Source organism: Cibotium barometz, chromosome 4 (genome assembly GCF_041138505.1).
Source record: "Cibotium barometz isolate CiBa-2024 chromosome 4, ASM4113850v1, whole genome shotgun sequence".
Classification (NCBI taxonomy): Eukaryota; Viridiplantae; Streptophyta; class Polypodiopsida; order Cyatheales; family Cibotiaceae; genus Cibotium; species Cibotium barometz.
The window spans coordinates 22,776,767-22,787,269 of record NC_141049.1 but is presented as its reverse complement, the minus strand read 5'-3'; the positions used below and the strand labels follow the sequence as shown (position 1 = coordinate 22,787,269).

The following is a 10,503-nucleotide window of genomic DNA, read 5'->3' as shown; positions in this document are numbered from 1 at the left end:
TGTTAATCACGTTAAATTAGTTTAGAGTAGGATGAGTGTCTGATTAGGTAGCCATCTTATAGTAGGAGAGCTCAATCTGTGCTTTTAACACCTTATATGCTTGCCTATGTGTCATCCACTTCACTTCCATAGACCCTTGTCTCTTTTATAATGGCCTATGTGTCAGCCACTTCACTTCCATAGACCCTTGTCTCTTTTAGCCTTGAATCCATGTCTCTCCCCTCCACTTCTCCAATCGCCTCACACACCCCTGCTCCCTTTGATCCTCCCACTACTAGACCCCACTTACTTTGATGCAGTCATCTCCTACATGTGTCTCTAACTGTCACTCAAGAATGGTAGTGGGAGCGGCTCCTAGAATTGGAAATGTTGTAGTGTAAGTGGTAGGGGGGATGCCTTGTGCAAGAAAGGGATCTAGGAGTTGAGAATGATGGCTGCACTCATTAACTAGAGTACACGTAGCTTCCAATCATGAAGGGAGTACCACTAAAGACACAAACATCATAGGGAGTAGCACATAGACATGGGAAGATTGCCATGACACAGTCATCCTTAGGGATCAACACCTAGACATAGGGAATACCACTAAAGATCTAGTCATCATAGGGAGTAGCAACTAGACATAGTGAGTACCACTAAAGACACAATCATAATCATAGGGAGTAGCAAAGTTAGACATAGTGAGTACCACTAAAGACACAATCATCATCATAGGGAGTAGCAACTAGACATAGGGAGTAGCAACAACTAGACATAGTGAGTACCACTAAAGACACAATCATCATCATAGGGAGTGGCACCTAGACATGGGAAGTCTACCATGACACACAATTATGATAGGTAGTAGAACCTAGATATAGGGAGTTCCACTGAAGATCCACTTATTATAGGAAGTAGCACCTAGACATGGGAAGTCTACCATGACACAGTCATGGAAGCTTGGGCCAAAATCTCCAAGAAGATAAAGTGTATAATGATTTAAAAGATATCAATAGGGTCCAAAGTACATAGGCCATGTGCCTCTTTTAGTCCCAAGGCCACATATGCCTTAGTCTACACACATTAAAGATTCCCCAAGCCCCATGTGCCTAGGCCCATGTTCCATGATGTGCACACGGGGCATGGGCCACATGTGGCTAGTCATAAGGCCACATGTGCCCTAGTACACATGCATGAAGATGCCCTAAGCCCCATATTCCTAGGCCCGTTTCCCATGTGCATGTGTATACTAAAACTCTTTCATTATAAACCATCTTCTCCTACAATGATTTCATCCTTGAAATCAAAGGATGGTTGTGTAGAAACAAACATATACAAGAGGCTATATACAAAAGCTAAAACTCAATCCATAACTAGGTATCAATGTCAAAGGAAAATAGAAGATCAAAATGCCAAATTGTGAGACACCAAAATTGCATAACCACCAGATCAAATGGAAAAGATGGTGGAATGCCATCAAAGATGAGACCAAACATACAACCACCTAGATTTAAGGGAGATCAAAACCATGTAAACTCCAAGATAATGGCTCCAAGGAAACCTTAATCAAATGTGCAATGTAAGGAACCATCATTGATGATGAGACTAGAAAAATATCCTTCCACATTAAATGGATACATCATGGATCCCTAAAACCAATGTAGTAGTCAAAGGGAAAACTCACAATCCCAGCGACTCAACCATAGTGTGAATCGGCCTGACATCCAAGGTATCCACTAAATGAATCCGTGACTCATGAGTCAAAATAATGGTCCTGGCACAAATGAATCATGTAGGCCAAAACCAAAATGTTCCACCACACGTGTATTCAAATGGCATGCCACATAATCAAATACCATACACCCCAAGTGGCATAGAATTCATCCAAAGAGAAGTATCCCAGCTCCAAAGAACATAGGATCATGTTAACAATCATGGAACCTAAATGAGCATAACTTAAGTTTGGCATCATGTAGGATTATCCCAACTCCAAAGAACATAGGATCATGTCGACAATCATGGAAGCCAAATGATCATACCTCAAGGTTGGGTGGTATCATGTAGGATCAAATGTGAATCAATGGTGTCGTCCCCATATAGCACCTCTTGAACAATATAAGACATGAAACACTACATCAATATGTATATAGGCATGATCTATACCATGCAACATATCCTCATGTGAAACACCATCTACATGTGTATGATGATCCAAAGTAGAAACATGATTCATCAAGATCATCATAATCATCACTTAATAAGAGATAAGTGATCCACCAAGTAACTATCCATGCCATCCTCAAGATCATCATAATCATCACTTAATAAGATATAAGTGATCCATGAAGTAACTATACATGCCATCCTCAAGGTCTCTAAAGTCATTCCCCTAGACATAGTCTATCTCCATCAAAGGGTACTCCTAGTCTATCTCCATCAAAGGGTACTCCTATATGACATAGTCTATCTCCATCAAAGTTGCCCTTGTATGACCTATATCCCATGATAAAGACATGATCATCAAGATCATCATAATCATCACTAAATAAGAGATAAGTGGTATCATCCACTAAGTAAATCTCCATGGCATTCTTAAGGTCTCTACTAAGGTTGTTCCCATAGACATAGTCTATCTCCATCAAAGGGTGCTCCTATATGACATAGTCTATATCCATTGACCTATATCCCATGATAGATCAATCTCCATCATCATTTGAATCTAATAATATTCCTATCTCAAATAAAAATCTCTCAACATCAACATCGTATGATCTAATAAGAATACGAACCATGTGCATAATCTTGCCTCTCCTATGAGGCCTTACCTCAACAAAGTCATCTCGCTACCCATATATACTATACTTGATTGCTCAAATACATGAACTATATCCACATGAATTCTATCAAGAAATCTCTAAGAACTAGGAGTAGTGGTCGAATAAAAATGAACCCACATGTTAAGCCCTAGAAGAATAGCTTGACACAGCTAACATAAGAAGCTTAGGCCTATGCTTATAGGTATCTTGTGAACCCACAAGTGAAGTATCACTAACCTTGTGTGTAAAAAATGGAACCAAATTCTCTCGATACTCTACTCGATTCTCATGATCATCTAATGCATCCAAATGATCCCTAGGAAAGTAGGTAGGCATAAGTGAATCATCACCCATAATGCTCGATGCCATCCCTACCCTCGCGATCATGCCCATATAATCTAACTCACACACATCACTATCACATGCATCATCATCATGTGCATATATATCAATATCAACATGTGCATGTGTATCAACATAGTCATGAGTACGTGTGTGCTATCAACATCATGCTCAGGGGCCTCACTATATGTAAACCCTCTGTGTCATGTGCGTTCAAGGCTTACTTTATAAACTCCTTTTCTATGAATTTTTCATGAATAAAACACCCCCTTTTTCTATTCAACCTCTGAATATCCCCTTTAAATGGTACCCTTCTGTATGTAAAAAATGTGTGAAAAAACGATTTTAAAAATCCCTTTTGTTGAACCCACGTGCTACGCTTACATATTTATGGGTGACCCCCCTGAGACATCATGTGTATGCACGTGTAATATATCATCATGATCATCTAAATCTATGCCAGAGTGGTCTACATCCTCAGGGACATTTTATGAATGGTTCAAGAGTGTAGGACACTCATGCAAGTTTCCAAAAGAAGAATCGTCCCATGTAAACAATGCTTAGCCATCTGTGTTGAGGTAGTGAACCAATGAATCAATAAGGTCATCTTGTGCATAGATAATTGAGACCATCTGGCACATACATCCCCCTCATCAAATAAGTGACTCAAATGGCTAGGCATCAAACCTTCAAGCTTGAACATCCAGCCATGGCATGAGCATGAAGTTGGCAAATGAGGATCTAGAGGTCTAAGCCTCAAAGTACCAAAGGCATGTGTAAACTTGGCAAAAGATATATAATCCATGCCATGAAATGGAAACTTGTGAAGATAACAAGCATAGAGCCATGATGATAGTGCATAAGAAAAATCTAAGATGGTCACAAAGTGATATCGATGAGACAAAAAGAGCTCAGACCACGGTAATCATAAGAAGGATAGAAATAATAACCCATGGTCATGTGTGAACAACCACCAAGAATGCTCACGAATTCCCAATGTATGTGAAATCTTACACTATATGTGAACAAGCCCAAACAATCACCAAAACATGTGAACAAGGCCCACAATGCACAAAAAACACCCTACATATGAACCATCTCTTGTATAAGTGAGGATGTTTGGGTAAAGGTGAAAAGATATGGATGAGAAAGTAGGTGTGAATAGGCAAGTGTATAATGCCCAAAAGAAAAACCCTAACGTTATATGAAAACCCCTTCTTCCTAACGTTTCCTTCTCATGTTTGTGCATCAAATCAATTGAGAGCTTCCTGATATCAATGATGATTTGTGGTGTTACTTGCAGCCCTTCTCAAAGGCCAAGGGAAGCTCAAGGCCAGAGTTATAAACTGCCCTGTGCACCTGATGATCTTACTATAAACGAAGATCACGACCACAACTAAACTACTCTGCACCCAATGATTTTTCCTATAAATGATAATGATATGCCCTATGCATGATGCGATGGCCCTTGGTATCTCTACACTACTCTACTATAATCCTCAAGATGATTGACTAAGTCCCTCTGAGCTCTAAGAATCTACTATGGAAGATGTCTTTCATTGACGTCTTTGCCTTCCATTGCTTTGCAGCCTGTCGACGTGCTAAACAATCGTTTGGTTAGAAAAGGTCTTCTGAATCAATTTTAATTAATTCCAATTGCACCTTGGAAAATCTATTTGGATTTTCTATTTTAGGAAAATATTTTTTTAATATTTATAGAATTTATTTATCAAAAAATATCCCAATTTTGATTTAGCACTCTCTAGAAATTTTTATCTCACTAGACAAATCAAGGAAAAATGATATTTTCTTGTATTCAGAAACATAGAATGATTACAAGGAATTGAAGGAGAGGCTTATTCAATATTCAACCTAAGGAGGAATCTTACATTTAACTTCTATCATCGGGCATTCATCCAATATCATTGGGAATACATAACCCTTCTTATATCATTGGGAATTCATTCTCAAATTTCTACCCTTCTAACTTCTTTAATTCCACTATCATCTTTCTTGGTTGCTGAATCAACACAATTGTGGGTGCAAAGAATATATCACTCGTCGAGATTGACCTCATCCAATAACGACATCATAGAGATGGCTATTAAAAGGGCATCTCAACAAGCATTGTCTTCATCTTCTTATTGCTAGCATGTAAATCATTAACCTGGTTAATCAAACTGGCATTTTGCATTACCATGTCATGCATAGCATCTTGCAAAACATTGTTCTCTTCTTGTTTTGCCAACAATGATCTATTAAGTTTCATGATCTGTTATGCAAAAACATGGGCTTGGGTTACAAGTCTCCAAGTATAACCCTGTAACCCTTTATATTTAATCTCAGAATTGAATTCGTGCAAAGTCTCACCCATCTACGTTATCACATGTTCGCATTTAGTTGGCTAAAGATCCACTTGAGATTTTTATGATCAGTTACAAATGTAAAACTTTGACTTAGTAGATAGTGTCTCCACATATTTAAAGCATGTCCTACAATAATCATGCACATGATAATTAAGTTTCATGTACTTTGAGCTTACGAGACTCATGTGGGCATAAGTTCTCTCCTATACTAGAACTCGACCAATTACGAACCCACTTACATTAGTGAAAATGGGTTGCAAAACTTAGGCAACTTTAACACTTGACACCAAAGATACCTTTAGCTTATCGAATGCACTCTCGCATCGAGAGCTCCATTCAAAAAGAACATCCTTTTTTCTTTCTAGGTTCATCCCGAACAAAGAGATCCCAATCGGTGGTATCTATACAAGTTGCTTCTCGAAGATATTGAAATATGGTAGATCACTGGAATATGCAACAAACAATGAGAAAAAAGGGGTATATGGTAGATCACTGGAATATGAGAAAAAAGAGGTAGAAAAAAATCATTCACAGTTTGAAGAATGCATCATCACAAATGAAGATCTTCTATCCTGGATTTCATCAAATGAAATCATTCAAAGTTTGAAGAATGCATCACAAATGAAGATTTTCTACCTTTGATTTCATCAAATGAAATCACTGAGCGAATATCTAATAATTGATGTGATGATAACGTATCTACATGTTCTTCAAGTAGTGAAATAGGACTTTACATTGATATAGGGGCCATAGAAATGACAGACTTAGAGATAGACGATTGACATGTATGGATTTGTTGCACGATGGCATTGATAATGGTGCTATATGTAAATATATAAATCATATACACATTTCCACATATTGATAATATTTTACTGTTTTTGTGTTCTTTACTAAAAAATATATATATGTTTGACAGAATGATGTGATAAATTTTTACTAGATATTTTTGGGGACTTCATTTGGAGCATTCTGAATTTTTTTTCAACGATGACCACAGCTAGCACTTGTAGCAAAAATTTATGCTTCGTGAGACGAAACGTAAACCACCACTAAAACGTCGATTATAAGCACCGCTAAGCTCTCATCTTATTGTAGTGTATTCCACTTAATCATTAGGCCCACAAACTCATTACGGAGATCACCTTTGAGATTATGGTTACATACACTGTTACGGAGCTTGTAGAAAATCTAGGACAAGAAGGTCAAGGTGGGCTGACATTGCAAACATCTACAAGTCCATCTAAGAACGAGTTAATTGTGTTTGTAAGCATCACCATGACTATAAAATGACGTAAAAGTGGTTCGAAGGTTGCATAACAGCGGACGACGTTAACCTACACACAGTCGTCTCGGCTGTGTGGAGCGGACTGGCTCAACCAGGGAACTGGCTGCCTGTGAACGTCTGGCCAAATTGCCAATTGGACGGGGCGACGTCGTAGGAGACGACGCCCCTGCCGTCGTAGGTGATGACGTGGAAGGAGAGGGTCTGTCCGGTGAGTACGACGCTGCTCTGCCAGTTCTGCCCCCAATTATGGGTCATGGGCAGCCAGCCGGTGCGGGAGCCCTTGATGAGCACGGCCGCCACCTGCCCGTTGCCGCCCACGTTGAATACCAGCACCAAGTTAAAGTTAGGGTTGCCGTTGATGGTGAACTTGATGCCGCCGGACTTGATACATGAGACTCTGCAGCATAGTGCGCACAATTACACCGGCTGATTAGCAGCACAATATAATATTTCGTCTAATATGAGATTAATTGTTCATGCTATCTGCGAAGAATTACCGTCTGTACAGCACCGGCACGATGCCCGCCTGAGCGATGGCTAGCTTCTCGAAGGCTGGCTGGGCCATGTCGAAGTGCTTCAAGGGGGGGTTGCACCATCCTCCATCATTGTTGGGGAGTGCGTAGTTGGGCGGGCAGAAGTTGGTGGCCGTCACCGTGACGGAGGGGCTGCCCGGCAAACACCACTGCGGGTCGTTCCAGCACTTGATCTCGAAGCACGCCCCGCAGCTCATCCCGTAGTTGAACAGCGCCGTGCTCAGTGCCGCCGTGTTGGTCCCGTAGCCGCTGTTGTATAGGTTCCCATAGCCGCAGGCGCCACCTATAATATTTGTCAACTAGATACATTGTCAAATCGATCGACTCATTCACATACCACTACTTCCGGACATAACATTCATGCACACTGGGTATACGTACCCATAGTGCCGGAGGCATCGCTCCCTCCATAGAACGTAGCATGCGCTTGCGCCCACAGCCCCTTCGCGCCCACCGGCCTACCCACTGCACTCAGCATCAAGAGCACTGCCAGCACTGGAAATAAGATACCGCTGCAAGCTGCTGCGGACGAGACGTTATCCCTGCAGCTCACAGTACTGATCTGCGCCATTTCCAGCTGCTACGAGCACACGAGATCAATGCTGTTCTTCTTTCTGATTAATTACGATAGATAGGCAAGCTAACTACTCACATGATATTCTCGATGTCGCCTGCAAGCTAGCTTGCTGATAGCAGCACGCGATGCAGCTAAATATTGGTGATGAAGACACACAGATATTGCGCAGCGGACAGGAGCCTGCAAACCGGCCGTGCGCGGACGCCCTTTTATGTGTGCAGTGAACACTCGCCGCTCTGCATTTGTTTAAACATTGCCCGCTTGATCGGGAGAAGAAGTGGAGGAGCGTCGTGCAAAAAGCCCGTCGGCCCGATCTTCTCTATACCTTAGTCTATACATGCACTACTTAACCATCTCCAATCAATGTCAAACCTGCTCGCTCTAAAAAACAAGTGAGCTGTCATTGGGACCCTTGTGCAACAAACTCATTACTTATTAGCCAAAGTCGTCGTCGTCTCCTCTTTCCAAGGCATAACTCCTTCCCCATTCCTCCCTCTCACTATCATATCGAATAAATTACCTCATTGTCCTCCGTCCCAGTCGCACCTTCATTTGCAATCCCGCAATGCTTCTTCTCCATTCACACGCTAGTTCGTGGATCGACATCTCTTCATCTTTGTGGTGTGAAATGGCAACATTTTTTTTTTCATGAGGTCTTATTCCATTCCTAGTCACACACGAGAATTCCATCAGGCTATGCACACACCATACTAACCACACACATCCAAGCACCATAAGGGGATACCACCCTTTCCAAATATTGGTCACTTTACAGGCACTAGACAAGCCCCACAATTTAGTCGTTCGGTTGATTGGAGTGAACAGCTTTGGTAGAACTGGGCATCGTACGTTGGGTCACAATCTTTGATGTCCATGGCAACCATCATCCCTCATCCAGAGCATGAGCTTGAAGGGCAAACATTGCACACTGTTGTCGCTCGTAGGATCGCCGAAGAGGAAGGTGGAAGCAAGCACCATGACGATCGAACTATGACAGCCTGAGGAGTGCGAATGGTTGCCTGCGTGCCCACCTGCACACGACACACCCTTCGTATATAAGAAGTCCCCAAGAGGATTTGAACCCTCATAGAAAGTCCAAAGTATTATCCACTAGGCTACCGCCTTGGGGATGCAACACTTCATTTTAATTATTCCTATTTTTCTAATCGAGAGGCATTTACAATTTCTATTGATGTTGTTTTACCTTACCATTGTCACCTTTGGTTTTGATGATCTACTTGATCATAATTGGGCTTCACAACTCTTGCAAATAGATTATGAGCTCACTAAAGGCTAATTCAACTTCTTTGTTCTACCTAGGATTGCAACGAAGGCTTTCTAGAAGGTGCTCTACAAGGTGATTCTAGGAAGGAATGGACTTTCAAACATAGCCAACTCTACAAAAAAAAAAACCTTGAAGTTAGTGGACTTTGGGATTCCACATCAATAAGTAGTCATTCCCCAAATTGACTATATCACTATAATAGTAAACTTGACATGGAGAGCACAAATGTTTTGATGTTAAATTATTGAAATCTCCACAATTTAAACTCTAGGAAACTCTAGAGTGGAGAGTTTTAAAAGTAGTAGCAAGACCATGTCATCCCAAAATTTAATCTCACCCCCTAGGAGCTTATAATAAGGTGATTCATAGTTATTAGTCAGGCATCTTTTGGTGCTAGATCCGACATCGGATCAACAAAGAAGCAACCCAACAAACACATCCACTTGTGATACAGTACCAAATGAAAAAGAGGTGGATTCATGAGATGATGAAAAAGAGAAGCGACCGTATCCTCAGTGGTGGCTGAAGTGGTTGTTGGATAGGAAAGCTCCATCGACAATCACATAAGAGCCAACAAATGTTCACAGATCCAAGACAATAGAGGAGAAGAAGAAGAGGGCCTCTGCTTACATTGTAAATATGGCCTTGATTAGCTAAGTTAATGAAAGTATAAGAGTCAATGAGCTTGGAACAAGCATTAGCAGAGTAAAATTGAAAGGAAGCCATGCAATCAGAGTATGAGTTCATCCATGCCTTCTAACTTCTTCCCCATTCCTCCCTAGTCTCACTATCATAAATAATAAATCAACTCATTGCACTCCATCCTAGTAGCATCTTCATGTGTAATCCTTCAATGCTTCTTCTCCATCACACTTGTCCATTGGATCTAGGTATTATACATCCTCAAGTTCTTCCCGCGTATTGTAGTCTCTTTAGCTTCGTGGTGTAAATTAAAAACACTTAATTTTAATTAGTTTTATTTTTTGTCCATCGAGAGGCATCTACAATTTCTATTGATGTTGTTTTGCATTATCATTTTCTCCTTTGGTTTTGATGATCTTCTTGATCATAATTGGGCTCCATTACCATTACTCTTGCTAATAGACTAAGCTCACTGAAGTCTTATTTAGCTTCTTTGGTCTTACTAGGATTGCAACGAAAGCTTTCTAGCAAGTGCTCTACAAGGTGATCCTAAGAAGAAAGCTTTCTAGCAAGCACTCTACAAGCTAATCATAAGGAGGAACGGACTTCAAAAATAGTGAACTATACTTGTAAAGAACCTAAAGCCGTCAGTAGAATTTGGGATTAGTAGTCATT

At 40.8% G+C, this 10,503-nt stretch overlaps 1 protein-coding gene across 1 annotated transcript; it reads right to left on the bottom strand.

The window, feature by feature from the left end:
- Positions 1-6,645: 6,645 nt before the first annotated feature.
- LOC147639043 (expansin-A16-like) lies at positions 6,646-7,842 on the bottom strand. The gene is made up of 3 exons (XM_086782671.1): positions 7,706-7,842; positions 7,289-7,607; positions 6,646-7,188 (listed from the first exon to the last, which is right to left on the bottom strand). Exons 1-3 carry the CDS (start codon positions 7,800-7,802, stop codon positions 6,879-6,881), a joined length of 726 nt encoding a protein of 241 aa, XP_086638797.1. The 5' UTR covers positions 7,803-7,842; the 3' UTR covers positions 6,646-6,878.
- Positions 7,843-10,503: the final 2,661 nt, after the last annotated feature.

Bases quoted from the DNA above. Each gene is read 5' to 3' on its own strand.
- LOC147639043 (XM_086782671.1), bottom strand. From the start codon at position 7,802: ATGCTGAGTGCAGTGGGTAGGCCGGTGGGCGCGAAGGGGCTGTGGGCG. The intron at 7,608-7,705 runs GTACGTATACCC...CAAATATTATAG, and splicing joins CGATGCCTCCGGCACTATGG to GTGGCGCCTGCGGCTATGGG. The intron at 7,189-7,288 runs GTAATTCTTCGC...ACTATGCTGCAG, and splicing joins GTGCCGGTGCTGTACAGACG to AGTCTCATGTATCAAGTCCG.